Source organism: Pongo abelii, chromosome 1 (assembly GCF_028885655.2).
Source record: "Pongo abelii isolate AG06213 chromosome 1, NHGRI_mPonAbe1-v2.0_pri, whole genome shotgun sequence".
Lineage (NCBI taxonomy): Eukaryota > Metazoa > Chordata > Mammalia > Primates > Hominidae > Pongo > Pongo abelii.
This window is the reverse complement of record NC_071985.2, coordinates 167094868-167118378: the sequence shown is the minus strand read 5'-3', so window position 1 is coordinate 167118378 and position 23511 is coordinate 167094868. Positions and strand designations below refer to the sequence as shown.

At 35.1% G+C, this 23511-nt stretch overlaps 1 protein-coding gene across 3 annotated transcripts in view; it reads left to right on the top strand.

Moving 5' to 3' along the window:
* Nucleotides 1-23511, top strand: part of PDE4B (phosphodiesterase 4B) — a 597395-nt gene that overhangs the window by 220407 nt on the left and 353477 nt on the right. The window contains exon 1 of one of the 3 annotated variants that reach the window (XM_054533475.2): nucleotides 2645-4649. The exons of the other annotated variants lie outside the window; for them this stretch is intronic. Within the exon in view, the coding sequence (XP_054389450.1) occupies nucleotides 4414-4649 (236 nt within the window). The 5' untranslated portion in view covers nucleotides 2645-4413. Of the gene's footprint in view, nucleotides 1-2644; nucleotides 4650-23511 lie in introns of those variants that run through there. 3 annotated transcript variants of the gene reach the window in all.

Here is a 23511-nt window from a genome sequence, read left to right as displayed (position 1 = left end):
TGAATAGAGTCTAATGGTTGTGTGTTGTTTTAGAAAAAAGGAACCAGCTAGTGAAATAAATAAAAACATGATCAATAATAATTCAATTTTATTAATATTGATAATCTTAAATCTGTTCCTCTTTAAAAGATTTTTTTTAAAAAAGCTTCTGGATTGTCTTTTTTAAAAAAGCTTCTTAATTCATTGTCTTCTCAAATATCCAGCTTTGTATTTACAATAAGTGGGAACCATGTTATTTTGAGTGCCATGTTGTGCTAGGTATAATATTATTGTATACAAACTGCAGTCTTGTCCATTTAAAATACTTTTGTTTTATAATAGTTGAAAAGTAGTTACTCGTAGAAAATTTATTCCAGGTCAACTTTTAAAGTTTGAAGGATATTGAATATAAAAAGAAGGTAATTATTTTCACCCAAAATAATTGTATTACAAAGATGTTGAATTTTAAAAACATTTTAAACCAAAGTTATCATAGTGTCACTATATATTTATAATATTTTTGGCTGTACTTAATTGACCTTTCTTTTCAATTCAATGAAAATCAAAATGTTTCCATTTTTCCCACAATATTTATAATAAGTAATGCATTATTTAATTGTTATTGACTATATAACTCTATTCAAATCCTTTAATGATATTTTATTATGATAAATTATTGATTCTTATTGCTTTGACAGGATGTGAATACCAGAAATTTCATTATTTAAAACTGAGACAGGCTGGGCACGGTGGCTTGCGCCTGTAATCTCAGTACTTTGGGAGGCTGAGTGAGGCAGGCAGATTACATGAGGCCAGGAGTTTGAGACCAGCCTGGCCAACATCATGAAACCTGTCTCTACTAAGAATATAGAAAATTAGCCAGGCATGGTGGCGGGCGCCTGTAATCTCAGCTACTCGGGAGGTAGGATCGCTTGAACCTGGAGGCAGAGGTTGCAGTGAGCCTAGACGGAGCCACTGCACTCCAGCCTGGGTGACACAGCGAGACACTGTCTAAAAAATAAGATAAAATAAAATGTAATTGAGTTATAAAAAATAAATAAACCTGAGACATACCTTTAATTGGAATTCTCAGATAATTCTCAAGTATCTGTACATTGATAAATTAATTGAGAATTACTCATTTCTCCTTCTGAGGTGCCAAGGGCTAAGGGTTATACATGAACAGAAAGGTTTTCATTTTATTCGTTAGTTCCTTCCTAGGCACCTGACAGGGCAAATAGATTCGATTTGCTTTTTCTCCTGTTCTCCTGGCTGTCTCTCTCAAATAGTATACTTTACTGAAATATAACATAGGATTTGTTTTTACTGTGCTTATGTTTACTTTTTCTTAGATAGCATTGCCTATTTCCTACCTTGTAGGCTCATCTTTGATTTCAATATTTGGCAAAGTGTCTCATTTTTTTTTTTGGCAGTTTGGCTCTAAAAACAAACTTTACTCCTCTTGCCTTAAACATTTTTTTTTCAGAAATAAGTAATTCAGACTTTCAAAGAGTCCGATTATGTTTTAAATTTTATATTTCAATTGGCTCTCTTTGGTATTCCTATCTTTTTTCTAGAGTAGGTAGAATTAACAGACTTTACATATTTTTGTGAACATCACATCTTAGGATGATTCTCAAAATTTCTTTACTTGGGACCTTGGCTGTCATAGTAGGTAAAGTGAAAAAAGTAATGTGGAATGCCATGTGATGGCACATAATTTGGCAATAATAATTGGAAAGTAATTATAATTGCACTATTGTACTGCTTTAGGTAAGTTTATGTCAACATTTCTTTATCTAAACTCCAGTTCACATATACCTATATCTGGGTTGTGAAATTTGCTGTAATATTTTTAGAAAGAAATTTCTAAAATGCTTACTATATTTTGGCAGTTGTGAAAAGTAAATATGAGAAGTATCTTTTGTAACTTCAAATTGCTGTTTTATTTTTTGCCAATACATCACTATGAATAATGGCAAAATCACATATTTTCATGTCCCAGTTTTAAATCATATCATTGCTGGAGGAAAGTCCCAGCTTTGTTTTCATAATTCAGAAAATAATAGGTAGCTTATAGCCATATTTTCTCCTGTGACATTACTAATAGTTTGTTTTCTCAAATAGGGCTGTTAAAATATCTTTAGATATTAAAAAATGCATTAGAGCCTACTTGAACAAAATTACAATTTTGTAATTAAAGATCATTCCATTGGGAATCAAAAAACCTGGGTTTTAGTTTTAGCTCTGACATCAGCAACTAATATGACTTTAGGTAAATTGCTTAAATTCTCTAGCTCTGTTACCTTGTCTTTGGAATGAGCAGCTGAACGAGGTGATTACTAGGATTCAGTGCAAGTCTAAAATTCTATGACTGTGCTTTTGTTCATAATATATTTTAGTTAATTATTGAAATGTTCTGCTTTCCAAAGTAGTACCGTAAACCAGTAATTTAAACCCTTCCTATTATGTTTGAATCACTTTCCCAAGGGCTGGTTTGGGTCTTACTTGCTCCTACATGTAGGAGTTAGTCTGCTCTTATTTAGCCCTTTAGATATTTAGCACATTTTAGCCAGAATATCTGACACAGATGAATGATTTTTTTTTTTTTTTTTTTTTTTTTTTTTTGAGACAAAGACACACTCTCACTAAGGCTAGAGTGCAGTGGCGTGATCTTGGCTCACTGCAACCTCCGCCTGCTTGGTTCAAGTGATTCTCGTGTCTCATCCTCCTGAGTAGCTGGGATTACAGGTGTGTGCCATCGAGCCCGGGTAATTTTTGTATTTTTTTAAGGAGAGACGAGGTTTCCCCATGTTGGCCAGACTAGTCTCAAACTCCTGGCCTCAACTGATCCACCTGCCTCGGCCTCCCAAAGTGTTGGGATTACAGGCATGAGCCACCGCGCTCAGCCCAAATGATTTTATAAGCGTAGAAGACTTCACATCTTAGTGGGAGAATTAAATGTCTCCCTTTTTCACTGAAGTCTTACCAAGAATCATTTCTTTTCTGTCACTCTTGCTGATCTTGCTGATGATCCCTAGTTCTGATTTGTCAAACTTATTTGAGATCAGGCTGGCCCTTGTGACAATCATTGCTTGTATAGACTTTTCATAACATCCAGAAACTTCAAGCACCACTGTATTCTTTCTACTTCCACATGTACCTTTTAAAGTATAGAAGCTGTATTCCAATATATATCTACATGTTAGGTTACAGTGATCTACTTTTGGACTTGAGGCATTTTTTGGACTCCCCTGCCCATAAGTCTCACTTGCATTCTTTGTGAACAAAGAATACACCCACTCTCAAATGTATATGCCACACACAAGCATACAGTATCTTGTACACCTGCCTGCACACACACAAACACATGCATAGTGCTTGACTTTGGACTCTGCGCTTTAACTGAGAGTATTCATTTTTCCTGGTTGTTACCCTCATTCCAGTTTTGTGAGCTTTGCTGTCAAAGTGGCTGTGCATCTAACATAGCGTGGCTGCTGTTGGCAACCCATGAACAATGAGCTTAAACAGAAGAATGAGGGTAATGTTTATTGTAATAAAGATTGGGCATTAAATTCCTTGGGGGAATGAACCAAATCCAATGTTTTCCTGTTCACTGACATTTTTTATATTGATGTTGTTTTGGATCTTCTGGAGAAGGGAGGGGAAAAAAAAAACTTCAGCAAATCAGCTCTTTCATTCAAAAATGGAATTCAGAAGGCTATTTTAGCTAGCTTTTTTTGACAATCCTGGATTTAATCTGTTTTTACTGTGATGAAGACAGTTAGCCTCACAAATTTTGTGGAAAGCTAAAGCGATGAAGGGTGTTGTTAAGGGGGAAACAGACTGCAATTGTTTAAATAATCCTGGGCCAATAGCGTTTGGTAGGTGGAGTTACTGTTGTGTGCATTACAGAGCAAGATAATTCTGAATGAAGACTTTAAACATTACACATGCTGGACGGATTCTGGGTCTGCTCTTTGTGCAAACAAAACAAGTGACTAGGTTTTGCTTACTATCCATTAGTGAATGCAGCTTGTTTGATAAGATTTTTTTAAAAAAATGCATGTAAAGGATTTATCAAAAGCCCTTATGAATATTTCATGAGTTGATATATTCAGCTGAATGAATTCAGTGAGTGTCAGTGTGTAGCTTGCAGACAAACCTCATCCACAAGGAGGCTACTGACATTGGAAGCACTTTGGCGCATTTTCAGAGGCAAAGCCAGCCTGATAAAGCTCCTTGTGACAGCCCGACTTGCTATTCTTCGAGTATGCTGCTCTTGCTCTAAGACGCTCATACATTGGAGTCACAGCTTTGTAAATTAAACTGGAAATAGTTTGCAGACTTATCAGTCTTCTGACCTGCAGCAGTGTCTCTGCTATGTTTGAGATTTTTGTTTTGGATGGTGAAAGCTAGCACTCCTTACAAGACATGACAGCAAAAGATTCTTCAAAGGAACTTACTGCTTCTGAACCTGAGGTTTGCATAAAGACTTTCAAGGAGCAAATGCATTTAGAACTTGAGCTTCCGAGATTACCAGGAAACAGACCTACATCTCCTAAAATTTCTCCACGCAGTTCACCAAGGAACTCACCATGCTTTTTCAGAAAGTTGCTGGTGAATAAAAGCATTCGGCAGCGTCGTCGCTTCACTGTGGCTCATACATGGTAAGATAAGACTTGGAGGTATCTACAGTGCTTTTCAGATTCTCGCATTAGCACCAGTGATCTAGCAATGTAGAAAATGGAACATTTGAGTTTTGTTCCTAAAACATACCACAAGTGTGAAATGAATGGAGACCGGGTCAGATGAAGAATACATAAATGCACTGTGTGCGAAATTGTCATTGTGCTACTAGCTTTTTCCAGATAAAATATGCTTTTAACTGTAGAGTCTTTAAAATTACTGCTTATCAGAATACATAGCTAATTCTAGGTAAGTCGAGTAATAAATGAATTTTTAAAGTCAGTTTTTTGATTCATATCTGTTGAGGTGGTAGGTGACTTTTTTTGTTTTGTGATTGTTAGTGATTTTAAAAAAAAATTTTGGGACATGAATAAGTGTTTTAATCTTAGTTCTAACTTATTTTTAAGATAACGTGTAAAGTCTAACTTAATGTATTGTACCACCGTGTTTATAGCATATAAACCAGTAAGTTTTTGATTTATTGACTTATCTTTACACTGCTTAAGGAAAAGGAAAACTAAGTTCCCACTTCTGAAATTTCATGGTCAGTTACTTTAATTTATGATTCCAAAATGCTGTTATCTTTAAGAGCTTCTTTTTTTAAAAAAAAATGGACCTTAAAATTTATAGGTATTTTTTAAATACCCAGCAAATAAATTCAAGAACCCTCTGTAAAACTTGCACTGAGCCTGCCACCTTTAATATACATGTTTACAAGGTATGTAAATATAGTAGGGTAATGTCCTTAAACAGTATAATGATGAAATGTAGGGAAAAAACACGATGAAATTAAATCACTTTTACTGTAAAAGCCAGGCCACTTCAGATTTTTTTGGAGGATATATTTTCTTTCAGATTAAGGTACCTTTAAAAATTGAGTAGCTGTACCTTAGTTTTTTCTAGCAGGGACCATAGTAATAAAGGGAGCATGTACATTTTAAAGGCAGTTCTAACACAGTGACTTTGTGACTACATGCTGGATTGCCAATCAACATTATAAATTGAGGAGATATGATTTTTAAAAATTAATATTCACTTGAATTATTTTCTACTTATCTAAAATGTTTGTCTGCTTAATCTACTGTATAGTGCATTGGCAAATTAAAGTTATGCCTAGAAAGATATAGCTTGCCTTTGATAGATACCACATGTTTAGCCAACACATACTTTGCCTGGCATATATGATGTGCTTATTCTTGCTTTCTGACAATGGACTGTTCATATAATGGCTTTATTGCAGAATTTCTTTGGTCATCTTCTTGATGTATTAAATCATGTTGTTTAATTGTAATCTCTTATTTGCAGAATACACGTGGTTAGTCTTTCAAAGCCTACCAATGATAGTAACATTCATATAAAGGGAAGGTTTATGTATAAGGATGTACTGACTTGAAGAAGTCCTCTCTTTTGTGCTTTATCCCACCCCTAACATGTATTTTCTTATAGTTTGCTGAGTAGTATAACTGAATAGGAAGAGATATAAATATATGTTTAATTAATGAAAATAATATATACAGAAAATACACAATTAATAGATGCACATTTTTTCTTGAGTTAATATTAAATCACTATTTTAACCAAAAGGATATTTAATTTTAGATAGCTGATTTTTAGATAATGATGTCTTCTTAAACCCTTGGTAATATTTTTCTTAATGTAGAGTTTTGGTTCTGAACACAATAGTGTGACCTTTCTTTTTCTTATAATAGATTTTTGATGTGCTAAGAACATAGAGCTATAAATACTGGAGTTTTTTTACTTTTCCAAAGAACCCCAATTTTAAAATGATTAAAGAGCTAGTTTTACTCATGCATTATACAGATTTTCTGGCAGCAAAAGGAACAATTAAATGGTGTCTGAAGTTACCTACACTAATGAGATGATATTCTTTTAGTTGAGTTAAAACAAAATTTTACAATTGCCAAAAAAGAAAACATAGGACTTTGATATAATGCTCTGTAATATAGATTAAAATGATTCATTAATCATTAAACTTGTAAAATAACTTTAGTTATGACTATGATTCATTTTCACCCTTTTTTCTTTCAACTCACACATTCCCCTTCTGATGTTTCTTAGTAAAACTGTTTCACAGTTTGCTTTCAGCTCATGACTAAGTCTTTATTTATATTTATTTCTATTGTTTTATCTGAATACATGCTTAACATTTTTCAAATTTATTTTCATACAACATGCAATGAAAATCTCTTTCTAGAAAATAGACATGTATCTTACATATTTTTATGACTTTTTCAAATCTTAAGAATTTTGCCTTTCCCGGGGAACCCCAATAAAGGCTCTAGCCTAATGCTTCATGCTTTCCCCTTGCTTTGCTTTTTTGTCTCTTGAGCACCCTAATGTCTTTCCAATGAATATACATGGCTCTGTATGGTCTGCTATACCTCCTGTCTCTAAGACTTGTGAGAATAATAAACTTTTCTTTGTTGAGTTTCCAAAAAATTTAATGTGCTTTTTTACATTAGATGAAATGGTTACATGAGGAAATAAGAGCATAAGTACTTTATTTTTGCCTCTTTGTCATAGTGAAATGTAACCAGCCTTTCACGATCAACGATTGGTATTTTTCCAAACCATGCACTTAAGTTAGAAATTCCAAGATATGCACTTAGAAGTCTCTAAAAACATGTTATTACTTTACAGTAGACAGTAGGCTTCTTTTAAGAAGATTGGATTGTTTTGATTCCAGCATTGAAATTAAAGTAATTTTCATGATGAAGCTAAACAATGCAGAGGATGTAGTTTACATGCAAACCCACTAAACAGTTTTTATTTGTAGATTTCATATTTCAGTCAGATGGATGTGTAGTTCTGGCTTTAAAAATCCAAATTATGAACTGTGGACTAATGGCAGAAGATTTAAGAAATATTTATGAAATTCTGACTCTGGGCTATTTAAAAATATCTGGGGAAATGTGGATATTCAATGTGTTATCACTAATCAGAGTATTTACAAAATCCTAAATCTGGAAGGAATTTGGATGATTATCTCATTGCTTCCTTTTACCCTTGGGCAGGACCACAATTACTCCATCTTTAACATATGGGAATCTGCCCTACTTTTAAGACTCTAGAGAAAATAATTCTAAAATCTCACTTAGTGTACAATCTTACTACTTTATAGTCCAGGTACTAGAAAATTATTTGTTATGATTTATCTATATTATTTATATATTATATATAATTTTTTTCCCCTCAGTGGATATTATTAATAAAAAAGATGCACAAGAGCCTGCATGAATCTGAAGATCATTATTAACTGGTGCCAGCGTTTTCTTTTTCATTCACTCAACATATGTAATTGAGCACTGCTGTGAGCAAGAAGAGAAAAAAAATCTGATTCAACCCACATGTATTCCAACACCTACTATATTTTAAGTTTTTTACTAGAATGTCTGCATATGTTATCTCATTTAAGTTTCATTTGGAATATAAGTATACTCCAAATTCATGATCCTTTCAATGTTACCTGCTGCAGATATCAAAAGTATTTTGAATTGCTTTAGCTTCTTATAGGTGTTTATACTCCATTAATCATTATTTTGACTCTGAATCACCATCTCAAATTTCAAAATTTTTCTTTGAATTTTGAAACCCAAAAGTGGATACCACACTCTTTGTTAGATGATATGAGAAAATGTAGATATGAAACATGTAATAAGTTGCAAAGTGTCAATGGAACCTTCAGAATTACTGAATTGGAAAATTACTGCCAGAGTTCTCAGGTCAGCATAGTATTTATCCCCAATCCCACATCAGGGATGACAACTTCTGAAGCACAGTGTTATACTACATGGCCTGTATGGCCTGCCTGTGCTTGCCTGGTACTTGTCACACAGTGTCCAGCTTTTATAACCTTCCCTTCTTTGTTGATGTCCCAACTTCAGTCATCAGTTCTCTTTCATCATTAGCAACATGATGCTCTCTGAAGAAAGCTACTGCAATGGTCTTGAATATATCCTGGGCCCACTGCACCCCTCTGACCTACCCCCGCCCCCCACCCTGCTGCATTGCTGCTCCTTTTTGGAGCTCTCTTCTTGTATTGGTGAGCACTACCCTCTATCTCTCTGTCCATGCTTGCACACAGGAAACAATATTTTTGTAATTAGAAGTTAGTAGGAGAAAAGAGGCTTGTATTCCTTTTTCTTGTTTAGTTTTACCTATATCTTGGAAATCTTTTCTCATTTTAACAAAGGTTCGTGAAGTCTTTACTTGTGTATCTAATATTTGAATACAAAAGTTTTAAAAGCCATAGTTAGTACTCTAAAGGGACTTATATTTGGCAAGACAACACTGGATTAAGTGGAGAATGGGAAAAAAAACAGTGAATATGGCATATGATTGACCTAGAACTGCAGACATGCTTGCTGTATTATACAACTTAGTCCTAGTTTGTTAGCTAACTCTACTGAATCTGTGCTAGTAATATTGATCAATTGCCTTGAATTCTTTCCTGGTAATATGGGAAATTTTTTGAGAGATGTCTGTCTTTACATATTATTGATTCAACATTTGTTTGAACAAAACATTTGTTAAGAGCCTACTATGCACCAGGCTCTGATCTGGGCTTAGGAGACACGAAATGAGAAAGAGCCCTTATCTTCAAAGAACTCCTATACTAGCTGGAAGACAAACTTATGCAATAATAATTAACCAGTGGTGTGGGAATAATGCTACTGAAGCATGTTGTTCAACTTGTCATCAGGGCACAGAAGAAATAACTACCACTAGAGAGTGAGTTAATGTGTTAAGGGAAGTTTAGAGAAGAGATGACATTTATATGGGGTTGTGACAAATGAATAGGAGTTTTCTAGGAGAAAAGTGGGCAGGAAAGGTATTTTTTGGCCAAGGGAGCAATAATTAGGAAATCCTGTTAAAAAATAATAACAATAATAGCTCTAATATATTCAGTACTTATATAATGTGTTGGATATTAATTATAAATGTATTTACTCATTTAAGCATATAAAAACCCTATGAGTTATATACTATTATATTATTTTCGTTTTAGAGGAAAAGGAATAAAGGTCAGACAGGACAAGTAATTTGTTCAAGTTTACACAGAAAATAAACAGCTGAGTTGGGATTTGACTCTGAGCACGAGTGAAAGTACACATAGTTCACTGAGGTTTCAGCCTAAGGGTGCAAGGTGGGAAAGCTAGGAAGTAAGACTGTGCCAGCAGATTGGAGCCATTTGCTAGGGCTTCCAATATCATGAACAAGAGTTGGTGTTTTAGCCTATCCATTTTCAGTGGGGAGCCACGACAGGTTATGAGAAGGGGATTGCCATATATTATTTTTATTTTGGAAAGGTACTTTGCAGGTCAGGTGGAGAATGGACTAGAGGACAAGGTGCTTAAAGGTAAATGGAAAAGGGACAATGTGCATTTGAGAGATAATGACTTCTACTTATTTTGTGTATCCCATAACATTGAAAACTATGCATATGACATGTTTTATGACTTAACAAATTATGGTTTATGGAAACTGGGAGGAAAGCATGTGAACTTGGTGTCTCTTGCATTTATCACTTACACCATGATGCTGTAGATAGTACTAGCTGGTACAATACCCCCACATGCATCAAACAATCAGCAAAGGTGCATAGGAGGATGTGTGCATCTGAGGAAAACCTATTAGCTCAGTCCTAATTTACTAGAGATGCCTTGTATTTTACTTTAAGTGCAGACTCCTAGTGGGTTAAAGAAAAAAGGCAGTTATTATCTTAGTCCACAATCTGAATCAAATGGCAGTAGAAATCTATGCCTGATAGCCTGAGTCTGTTGCTTTAATCAGAGCAAGCATTTTATCAGTACATCTATAAATAGTGTTTTCCTGGCCTTTTAGTGTCCTCAAGTCTTCAATATATTGGATTTTTAAAATACTTACTGTAAAAAGGGCTTTGCAAAGTAATGGTGACAACCCCCAGGACACATGCCGGAAGGTGGCCCAGCAAGCTTGCCAGCTGCCTTTCTGCTAAAGGCTAAACCCATTTTGCTAAATCCCACTTGCATTCTCTTTCCATTCCTTTCTGTTTTGTTATCTCTCAGTTTTTCTCCTTGGATGTTTATAGTGCTTCCTTCTCTAACATCACTGTCAATGCAGTTGCAACATTATGCTAGAAGCATTTAAGTGATTTCTTAGAAAAAAATCTCAAACGCTTACTATGGTTTTCAGGCCCTACATTATCTGGCCCCAGGCTGCTTCCAACCTCCTCTCCTGTTCTCCAGCCCTGTAAGCCTGCTTTTTGTTGTTCAGCAAACTAAGCCTGTATTCACTTCTGGCCTTTGCACTTGGTTTTCTTCTGCCTGGAAGAAAAGTACCTGGATGTTAACATGGTTTCCTCTAATGTCCATTCAGGATTCTACTATCTCCAGGTATCACTATCTGGAGAGGCCTTTGCCAACCTCCCTATCTAAAATAGCACCCTTTCGCCTTTTACTTCCTTGTCTTTTTGGTACTTATTATTACTAGAAAATACATTATAGACATGCTTATTTGTTATATTGTCTTATCCTTTCATCGTCTGCCATCCCTGCTAAATTGCATAGGGCAGTGATTCTGTCTTGTTTTCAATATCCTGAGAGCATACAAGAAAGGCAGTTATTTAACAAATACTTGTTGAAGAAAATAAAGAATGAATATGGTTTGTTTCCTGCTCTTTATTCTATGAACATTTTTCCTATAGCTTGATATGACGGAACCGGAAAGGAAGCTTTGTTGATACTTACTCTACAAGCATTCTTCTCCATTCCTCTCTCAATAGCTGTGCTCTCTTTCTGTCAGTAGAGCTACTGCAGCTTGCTTCCTATATTGTATTCTATGATATTGCAGATATAGATTTAATTATAATATCTCACTAGAGCCTAAGTGCTTTACATGGTAGCCTATTTAATTAAGTCACCATGTACAAATCATACTACCTAGTCTGTAGTGCTGTAAAGTAAATATTTGTCTGTAGCACTGTACAATTATTTATTTGGTTATTCTTCATGCATCAAGTAGCACGGTTGGTGCATCAGCTCAAGAAAGCTCTACATATCTCTCACCAACTGCCTGAGAAGAAGTGTTGTATGGGGGAATCTATTTGTTATTTTGCCTTCAAAATGTTTACATAGTGTACATTAGAATGCTTAATTATCTATATTTTCCACTGATGCAACATTTACAATATTAACTCTAGTAGCAGCTACAGCAATTTGAGCTTTTAATAGGATTTCCCCAGGGAACTTGGAAGTAAGAAGTCTATGACTTGCAGAGTGAGGAAATTGCAAGTTAATAACCCTTGTTCTCTAGAAAAGACATCACTGAGAGGGAAACTGTTCACTTGGTTCTGTCTCATTTTTTCTTTCCTGAACTAGGAGGTTGGGGACCTCTGTCACTGGTAGTAATTTGTTTGACATAAATATGTTTGAATACCACTGTGTACTTTAGGCTGAAATGAAAAATAACTCAACTTCTCAGGTTGCTTCTTCCTGGAACTTAGGGAGAATGAAGATGACTGCTTCTCAAGACCTTTGTAAAGAGAATGCCTATGAGATGATGTGCTCCCTTGACAGACCCAGGCTTGTCCTCCTCTTCCAAACTATACCTCTCAAAACTCAGCTTTATTGCAAACTATGCAGATTGGAAGTCAGGGGATGGAGGATAGTGTAGCTTCAAAGAGTGCTTCTTTCAAACTGTATTTTCTGGAAAATCAGTGATCTAGGAACCATTTGGAGCTTCCTCAAAAAAGAGGGTGGTGATGATCTGTTTCCTGGTTCTGGGTCAGAACAAAGCAACATGGATGATTATATGCTTGGAGAATTTTGGAGGATTCCCACACAAATTCCATAATCTCCAAGTACTTGAAAACCACCAGTTTAAGAGTTAAATGAGTAGCGGGAGAAAAGAAATCTATTTAGTTGTGCTTGATAAAGTCACAGACATTTCCAGATAATTTATAATATTAAAATCATCTTCATCTAATATGTCCAGGAATGGCAGCAGGATAAATGAGGAGGATGAAAGCAACTGTGGGTCAGGGAGACATCACTGGTAGTGAACATTTAAAATTTCAAAGTTGAAAGAATAGTACAATGAACACCTTTTACCTAGATAACTAATTGTTAGTAGTTTCACTTATTTACCTCTTTGTCTCTTTCTGTGTATAAAATCATATACATGTTTTCTTTATGTTGAAGAGAGCACATTTAGGTGGAGAGCAGTAGTTTTGGGATCAAAAGAAAAATATTATTTATTTTAAAATAGTTTCCATATATTAGGCATGCTGTTATTACAATTCATCCATGTTTTTGCATTTGTTAGTAATTTATTCCCTTTTATTATTAAGTGGTATTCCTTTGTATTGGGTGTACTACAATTTGTTTATCTGTTCACCAACTGAATCAAAATTTGTATTTCCAGTCTTTTGGCTATTATGAATAAAGATGATATAAACATTCATGTATAGTTTTCTGGGTAAACATATATTCTAATCTTTCTTGGGTAAATATCTTAAAGTGGCATTGATGGGTTGTATTGTGAATTATATGCTTTTTTGGTTGTTATTTGTTTTTGTTTTTTTGACACGGAATCTTGCTCTGTCACCCAGGCTGGAGTGCAGTGGCATGATCTTGGCTCACTGCAACCTCTGCCTCATGGGTTCAAACTAGTCTTGTGCCTCAGCCTTCTGAGTAGCTGGGACTACAGGCACGTGCCACCACACCCAGTTCATTTTTGTTTTTTTTGTAGAGATAGGTTTTCACCATGTTGCCCAGGCTGGTCTAGACCTCCTGGGCTCAAGCAATCTGCCTGCCTCAACCTCCCAAAATGCTGTGATTACAGGCATGAGCCACCGCACCTGGCCTAAAGTATATGCTTTACTTTATAAAACACTGCCAAACTGTTTTCCATCATGGATGTCCCACTTTATAGTCTTACTAGCTATATATGAGAGTTGTTATTATTCTGTATGTGTGAGGGCATTTTGTATTGTCAAGTTTTTTTAAATTTTAGTCATTCTAACAGATAAGTAGTGGTAACTTACTGTGATTTTAATTTGCGTTTCCCTTATGACTAGTAATATCGAACATCTTTTAATGTCTTTATTTGCTATCCTTATCTATTTGGTGAAATAAAATTGTTTATACAAGTCATGTATCAATAAACTTTGCAAATATTTTAATTCTTAAGAGCACACTGACATATTGACAAGTTATGAATACATTTGTAGCACTGGTTTAAAAAAAAACTATTAAAATATAGTAGAGGGTTAAAGGCATCTATCATAACATATGATTTTTCTTGCTGATAAATTATTGGTTTTCATTTCTCAAAATGGTTTCTAAGAGATGATGTCTATAGGATTCAAATTTTCTTCCTCAAGAAGGGAAGTTTTTTTTTAAATAAATCTATAAAAATTTTATCGTAAATATGAAACACTATATAATGTTTTAATGTAGTATACTGTAGAACATGGGGTTCTATCACTGTATAATTTTGATGTTGTCTTGAATTTATTTTTCATGGTGAATCTTTGTTTTATGTGACTTCATCTGGAGTTGAGAATGCTAGGTTGGGTATCAGTATTTTACCTTGATTTGCTCTTAAAACTTTAGATCAATCCTAGAACTAATTTAACTGTCCTAGACCTCAATTCTTTAACTGGCAAAACGGAGAAAAGAGTTTTATGTTCAGATATTTTCAAATGTTAATTTAATTTAAAAAAATCTCCCTAGACTGTGAGTTACCTATTTCTTGAGATAATGTATTAAAGTACTTAGAACAGTACTTCAAACATTATAAGTTGTTTAATAGATGTTACTGTTTAATTATCTGACTAAATCTCTAAACATACACAAACATGCATATTATTGTCAGGGTTGGCTGGTAAAGCAGGAACTAGTTTTTTTTTATTTTTTGAAAAGCATCACTGTGTATGGACTGTGCCAATTTGAAAGAGTCAAAGTGCATATGGGTTAGTAAAGAAATACATTTATAATATCCACAGTGTGACAATTCAGCATACTAAGAAACAAAATATCATTCATTTGCTATCATGTGAATCATATCCTAATGAACCAAGCTAAATTATACTAAAACGCACTAATTATCAGAAGACCCAGTGTGAATAGCTTACATTCCAGATAAGAAACTTTATTGTCTTGTTTTGCTCTCATCAATACATTTTTTTAAAAAAAACATTTATCATCTTCACTGTGTGAAAGAGATAGGAAGAGAACCACTTTGAAGTCATTCCATCCACTTGTACCAATAAGCTTAAAAACAACAAGACAAAACAAAACATAAGAAGATGTCTTGTCTATTTCAGGATCCGCATATTAAAAGCCAATATAGAATTCAGTGAACAAATGCCTTGGAAGAATTCCAGTGTCATCAAACTTATTTATCTCAAAATGTCTCCTTTCCATCCTTTCTGATCCTCTACAAATTTAATAAGCTGAGACTACTTGTTGCAGCATAGAGGATCTGAGCATGCTTCTGTGGCTTATTTCTGCTGTAATTCCCTCAGCAGTTTATACAGGAATTCTTTATCTCACCATCAGGATTCTTTAGGCCAGAAGAGAGGTCAGAGAAGACTGGACAAATAAACTATGGGATCTAAGTCTTTCTTGCTAAGGTCCTAACTGCCCAAGACTTCCTCCTGAGAGTCTATTGTTGAAATTCATATGCAAATTTCAATTTCATGGGGTTAACCCTGGCTGTTTTCTTAACCTGTCAGCCTACTCAGCCAGGTGTGAGTTCACCCATAAAACAGTGTCTTTCACATGCTCATTTACCAACACGACATAGAGACTTTAGGATGACAGGTTATATGATGCAAAAAGCACAGCATTTGGTTTCTAGCTGCATCTTTTACCAGACACTGGTTTTGGGCAAACCATTCAACCTATCTTAGAAAAAGTAGAAAAATTAGAAAAACTCTACTTGTATTTCATTAGGGCTTTATGAAGATTAAATGAAGTAATGTGTGTATGATGGTTAGTATAATCCCTGGCCAATGGCAGGTAATAAAAGCAGTCCTTAGTTCACTAATATATTGAGAGCTTATGATTTTGTGTAAAATTTATATAATATGTATCATAATGCAAGCTACTTAAAGATCTTTATAACATGGTTTAATTAAATCAGTTTTCATTGAGCAAATGTGGTGCATCTTAAATCCATTCTTTTAGACCACTTAGATATTACTTAGTTTCATAGAATATGACTTTATCATAAAGCACGTATTAATTATCCTTACCACAATAAAATAAAAAGTAATAAATCCTTATGTGTTATGGTGTGTAATCACTCTCATTCATCACAGAGACCATTCCAAATTGCAGATTTTGACCACAGATTAATCTTTTTTCTTTAAAATTCCAGTTATCTGCTTGAATTTGATACTTTCTCCATTAGTGAAACTATTAATAGATACCAATGAAGCACTGTTTTTTTTTTTAAGTTAACGTAAAAAACATTTAATGGCCTTTTCAAAGTGCCAGAATGTCTCTGAAGTTGTTTTCCTTAGTGGGATCTAACCTCCTAGTGACTTGTTTATATCAGAAAGTTTATTCATGAGACGCAGTGGAAAAGCACCTAGGGATCTAGATTGACAGAATCCAGACATGTATCCTGGCACCACCACTTACAAACTGTTTATTTGTTTATTTATTTATTTATTTTTTGAGTGGAGAAGGAGTAGTCCTTTAACCTTTGGGAGCATCAACTTCCTCATCAGTAAATAAGAGATAAAACAATAACATTTATTTCTCTACTTATATGCTTTTATATGATTATATAATATTTACAAATATTAATTAGTATGGTTGAGAAGCATGGGAAAAGAAAGATAAAGATTACTGTACAGAAAGTAAGGGTATTCTATCATTAAAATATAAAAATCAAAGAGCTTGACTTAAGCGCCGCAGGTGTATTTGGGTATATGTAAAGAGCATCCCATTAATAAATATTATCAAATACCATACACATTGCTCCAGATTCATTTTATAAAACGGGGAAGAATTTCTGCTTTATGGGACCATGTAAGTGAGAGACTGGAGACAGGAGACAGACTAAGTGGTACCTTAAAATCTAATCTACCCCATGGGTCTTTATATCACTTTTATGCTTCCTGCAGAAAGATAATAACAAGCTCATATAACCAATATATAATGAAGTGAAAGTTGCCTTTATTCAGACAACTTTACAACATTTAAATCAAATTGCTCTTTATTTCTTGGTCATTTCAAAGAATATTTAAGGATGAAAAAAATAAAGGTTATTGCTTCTCCTTTGAGAAAGTTTTCTTTCTCACATAATCTTTGATCAGGCTATTGTGTCACTTGGCAACTTAAAGGCAGGAAAAAGTTATATCTTTAAGGCCAGGGATTCTATTTAAATGAATTGTCATTGAAAAGTGGTTATTCAAATCAGCTCAAAGCTTAGTAACAGTGAAAAATAAAGTAAACTACTTTTGGGTTTCACTAGGATCATGCCAAGTTTCTGGGTCTGTCCAAATTAATAAAAATAAGATTTTTAGGAACCTGTGTGGAAATTGTAGATTAAATTAAGCAACTGCTTCATCTGAATAAAGCTTTGCAGAGTCGAATATTATGAAGGAGCTATCTTCATGAATACAGTGCTTGCTTGGGGTTCAAGGGATTTGAGTTTTAATGCCAGCTGAATCCCTAATGCCCACGGAGCACATATGCATTCATTTGATGCTGGTAGCTTTTCTGTCAAGTGGGATTAATAATTACCTGCTCTACCACCCTTACCTTATGTATTATAGTATGAATATTCAATACCAGTGTTCACAGAATGCTCTGCCTTTCTGCAAAATAACATGGCAGAAGCATTTAGAAAGGAAAAAAAGTTTCTAAAAAAGTTTTATGCATATCAGATTTTCAAAAATGTGTCTTAGCTTTAAAATACATTAATGAATTTTGTATTTTATGCGAACCCTAAAAATGCACTTGCCAAGTACTTAGTTATCTGAGAGCTAAGATAATTGTTTTGGGTTTCTTACAGCATTGCTGCATTTGTGTATGTTAGTCCTTTTTCAATGGATAAACACCAGATGGACATCGCTTAGTGAGTTAACTCTGATGGGTGGCTTGTATTTTCATTTTTTATTGATTACGACCAACAGATATTTATTGCTGGATAATGTAAACATGATGCACCATGCCATCAAGGAGCTTTAATCTGGATAAGGAGAGTATATAGTCATTTGGCATGTCAAATGATTAATTTTGCATAGATACAAGTGTTAAGAGTATATCAGTATAGCAAGGCATGGTGGTTTGCACCTGTAATTCCAACCACTTGGGAGGCTGAGGCGAGAAGATTGCTTGAGGCCAGAAGTTTGAGACAAGCCTGGGCAACAATGGTGAGTGATATGGTTTGGCTCTGTCTCCACCCAAATCTCATCTTGAATTATAGTTCCCTTAATCTTCATGTGTCATGGGAGGGACCTGGTGGGAGGTAATTGAATCATGGAGGAGGTTCCCCCATGCTGTTCTCATGATAGTGGGTGAGTTCTCAACAGATCTGTTGATTTTATGAGGGGCTTTTCCCTGCTCTGCTCTGCACTTTTCTTCCTGCAATCATGTGAAGGAGGACGTGTTTGCTTCCTCTTCTGCCATGATTGTAAGTTTCCTGAGGCCTCCTCAGCTATGCGAAACTGTGAGTCAATTAAACCTCTTTCCTTTATAAATTACCCAGTCTCAGGTATTTCCTAACAGCAGTGTGAGAATAGACTAATACAGTGAGACTCCCATCTCTACAAAAATTAAAAAAATAATAAATTTACCAGGCATAGTGGCACGTGCTTGTAGTGCAAGCTACTCTTGAGGCTGAGGTGGGAAGATCCTTGAGCCCAGCAATTCTAGGCTTTAGTGAACCCTGATTGCATCACTGCACTCTAGCTTGGGCAACAGAGTGAAACTTTGACTCTGCAAAAAATATATAAAAGTATAAAATACAGGGCCAGACATGGTGGCTCATGCCTGTAATCCCAGCACTTTGGGAGGTTGAGGCAGGGGGATCATTTGAGGTCAGGCGTTCAAGACTAGCCTGACCAACATGGTGAAACCCCGTCTCTAATAAAATGCAAAAATTAGCCAGGTGTGGTGGCAGGCACCTGTAATTTCAGCTACTTGGGAGGCTGAGGCGGGAGAATTGCTTGAATTCTGGAGGTGGAGGTTGCAGTGAGCCGAGATCATGCCACTGCACTTCAGCCTGGGTGACAGAACAAGAAAAACAAACAAAACAACCCCCCCTGCAAAACCAAACAAATGAAAAACAAGTATAAAATACAATGCTCGCCCACTGCTACCAGGTGGAAATGATCTAATTATGAAGCTACAGGTTTGAAGAGCAATGGTTCTACTTTTTCCAAATGGCTGTGAGCCTTGAGTCTGCCCCTGTTATGGTGACATACTGAGCAATTAATCAATAGTGATCTATACTTGAGAATCTGGTGTACTAGCAATAGGCTAGGTAGTCTGCTGATGTGAGCAGGTAGGAAATATCTCCTAAGACAGAGGGAAACAAATTCGCATTTTAATTTTTTTCACATAAAATTAGGCAATGATGGAACAATTACATCATATGTTTCTTATATCATTTAGTCTTCATCTGCATTTACAGATGAGACAGTTGAGACTCACGAAGGTCAATTAACTGATACCAGGTAAACAAGCTACAAAGAAATAAAGCAAGATTTAGTACATGTGTTCTGATTTGGAGTAACACATTTTATATGTTGACAAGATCCATAGATACAGAGGTATATCATTACACAACCTGCCCCATCCCCTTTGCAACTTCCAACTCCCAGCTCCTGTGGGAAAACATCCAGGGTTACTGGATTCACATGTCCCCTTATTAAAAGCTTTCTCTCAGGAAGACTTGTAAAATTCATTTGCTCTTACACATAATGGACTCATGGTGTTTAATTTGGGGAGAATAAACCATTAAACTAGAAGAATTAATTTCTACTTACAGAATTTGGCACATTAGAGAGAAGAGACAAAGGGGAGTATTTTGGAGGATGAAAGGGTATGTTCCAGGCATGGAACGTAGACGATGGGCTGAATGTCCAGGCATGTCATTGTATTTGCAAACCATTCATTCACTCATTCATTCATTCATTAGCATTGTCAACCACCTGCTTGATTGTGCCCGTTTCCTGCTTTTCCTGTTTCTATACATGAATTATCTGTGTACCTGGTTAAGGCCACCCCTCACTGTGTACTGCACTATAGCACTATATCAGTACTCAGCCACAAGGGCTTTGCTCTTGCACTTGTCCCTGCTGTCTCCTGTATCATCAGTTTTCCATTCTATTAAATGGTATCCATTTACAAACATGCTATTTCCCTTTAAAAAGCCCTCTTTGACCTGAGGCACTCCTCTATCTATTGCTGTATTTCATTTCTCCCTTATAAGCAAAACTCTCCCAAATAATTGTACTGCTCTCCTGGTTTCCTCTCCTCCAGTCATCTTCTGGAAACTTCTAACCAAGTTTTCTCCTCACATTTCCACTAAAAGTGTTCTTACTGAGGTTATGACATTCCATGTGCCAAATCTAATGACCAATTCCTTCACTTGGCCTCCAGAACACTGAATGTCTCTCCTTCCCCATGGGCTTCTCTTTCTCAGTTGGTTCCTCCTCATGTCCCTCATGTCTAAATATTGGAATGCTCCAGAGGGTTGTGGACCTCTTCATTTTTGTCCTATAATAACTCCCTAGGCCAAGTATCTCAATCTAAATAACATCCGTATGCTGATGCTTCCCAAATTTATATCTCTAGCCAGACTTTTCCTCTGAACTCTAGGTCTGTGTCTTTCTCCAGCAGCCTTCTTGACAACCAAAACTTAGCATATCCAAAACTGACATCATGGCTTTTTCCCCCATACACCACGCCCTTGATGTAATATGTTCCAAATCTTTTCCATTGCAGTAAAATGCAATTCAATTTTTCTAATTACTCAGGTCAGAAATCTTGGAGTCTTGCATGATTCCTGTTTTTCTCTGATATTTCCCATTTCAAATGCATCAGCAAATCCTATCAGCTCAACATTCACAAGGAAGCGAGACTGTCACCACTTCTTAGCACCAGCTGTCGCTGTTCTGATCCAAGTAACCATTACCTCAAACCTGGATTATCAAATTAACATCTTACTGGATCTCCCTTCTTTCATTCTTTCCCCTTTACAATTAATTCCTCTTGTAGCTGCCAAGTGATCCTTTATAGTATCTGATCAGTTGTTTCATTCCTCTATTCAGAATCCTTTAACAACATCCTATTTCACTCAGAGTATGGGTCAATGTGCATGTACCATGCCTACAAATCTACCCTGGTCTCAACCTATTACTTCTCCAACTCCTTTCCTTCCCCTCACACCATCCCAGCCACACTGCTGTACTTGGTTCTCAGGCTAAGCAGGATTTCTTATCAAGACCTCGGCCTTTTCTTGTTGTTGAGAAAAAACTTTCTCCAGATATCTGTATGGGCTTTGCTTTTCTTATTTCAGGTGGTGTCTTGAATTCATCTAATTGGAGAAGACTTTTTGACCATCTATATAAAATAGCAGTGCACATCTTTGCCTTTCTACCATCATTATCCCTGATTTGGGTTCTTTGTAGAACCTGATGTATATATCTGCATATATATGTATTTTTCCATATCTACATCTATTTCATATCCATATGATCTGTATCTTTGTCTATCTGTCTACCTATCTATCTATCTATCTATCTATCTATCCATCTAATCTTTGGTATTGTCTGTCTCTCATCCCTCTCCAATTAGAATATAATCTCCATGAAGACAAAGAGCTTTGTCTATTTTATTCATTTCTAAATCCTCAAAACTAGAACACATGGTAGCACGTGGTAGGTAGTTAATATATATTTATTGAATGAATAAGTGAATAAATAGACAAATGAGTTGCAGACTGTTTGGGTACCTTCCAGTTTTAAGCATTGAGGCCCATGTTGAATGGGAGAGGGAAATGTGAGCAGATAATTTAAAATATTATGTGATAAATAAAATAGTAAAAATAACTATTGCCTTTCAAACTGGTAATTTTATCTGGAAATATAAATTTTAAAAATTAAAAAATATTATATAAAATTTAATAAGAGATTATTTTCTATATAAAGAGAAAGAGGGGCATTTGGCAAGTATACTGAACTTAACAGCAAGAAAACTTAAATTCATATTTTGATTACATTGTTTACTAGCTGTAGAATCTTAGGAAAATAAGTCATCTAATCTCTTCCTCCCATTGTACCTAGTATACTATCTAATTTATTTTATAGTTGTGAAGATTTACTCAGATAATATAATATATAATGAGCATTAAGTAGATATTATTTTTATTTCTTTCCATACCTAATACTACACTTTACATTCATAGGTTAACCTTCTGTAATCAGTCTTATTCCTCTGCAATTTTTCAATGACTTTCTAAATTCCCACTTCACTGACTTTCTTCCATTTTCTTCCTGTGAGACTTTTTGACATCATGTGATGCCATACTCAGCCTCATCATCCCCACGAAGATTAATCATCTTTCTCTCCTTGCTTCAACAATATTGCATGTGATATTTAGCTCTATTTCTATGGATGGAAAGCTGGATTAATTTTCAACACTGTAGGACAGTAATAAGTGAATATTTATTCTTTTTTTATCGTTTTTTTTCTTTTTATTATTATTATTATTATACTTTAGGCTCTATGGTACATGTGCGCAACGTGCAGGTAAGTTACATATGTATACATGTGCCATGCTGGTGCGCTGCACCCACCAACTCGTCATCTAGCATTAGGTATATCTCCCAATGCTATCCCTCTCCCCTCCCCCCACCCCACAACAGTCCCCGAATTGGAATTATGTTCCTTTGAGTTGCTTGTCATTAATATTTAGTGAATCAATGGAAATGAAAAGGACACTCATAAAGTAACTGCATAGTGAGTACATAAATCAAAACCATGGCTATCTTTTCACCCTGTGCTACAGCAAGGCTAATGAAACAAGAGCAACATGAATATTTTTAAGAAAGAGTATCACAGTGGTAAATTTTATTTGTAGGGCATTATGTAGAAGAGAAAATTTTCAGGAATAATTATATTAGACTCATCTCTTTGATGACAGACACTATTTCCTATTCATATTGCAAAATAATTGGCAAGTACATGTTTTAAAAAAAAGAGTGTTTTTTTTTTCCTCTGAGACATCTGTATTTTACTACAGGTGGGACAAAGTTATTTTGGTCCTTATTTTGCCACTAGGATATTGGCAGGCAGAGGGTGACAAAATAATGTAACATCTGAAATTTCAGGCTATGAGGAAACTCACATACATACAATTTGTCAGACAATTAGGATATTTCTAAAATGTGAACAGATGTTTAATAGAAATTAGCAAAATGAAAAATGACCTTTTTTTGTTTTTGATGGATACATAAAGAATTTATATGCAGTTTTCTAGGTTAGCCTAGTTAAAACCTCTTCTTTCTACATATTCAGTTAAGAAATAGTTGTTAATTGAGACCAAGATATTATAATTGTTTCCCTTTTGTATTATAATAATGAAAAATATCAAGAATTATATCTTATAACTTTTTACACAGGTCCAAGTGATGTTTTCTGAACTTCCATGCCACATTTTTTTAGCCAAGTTTTCACCAGTTGGGAACTCCTAGGGTTTGTTTATTTTTCAGTGAAAGACAATCTTTTAAGGAGTTTATGTCCTAAATATTTTCTGGTTTTGCAGTAGCATACATCAGACATAGTCATTGTGTTTGGATTGGGATTTTCACTT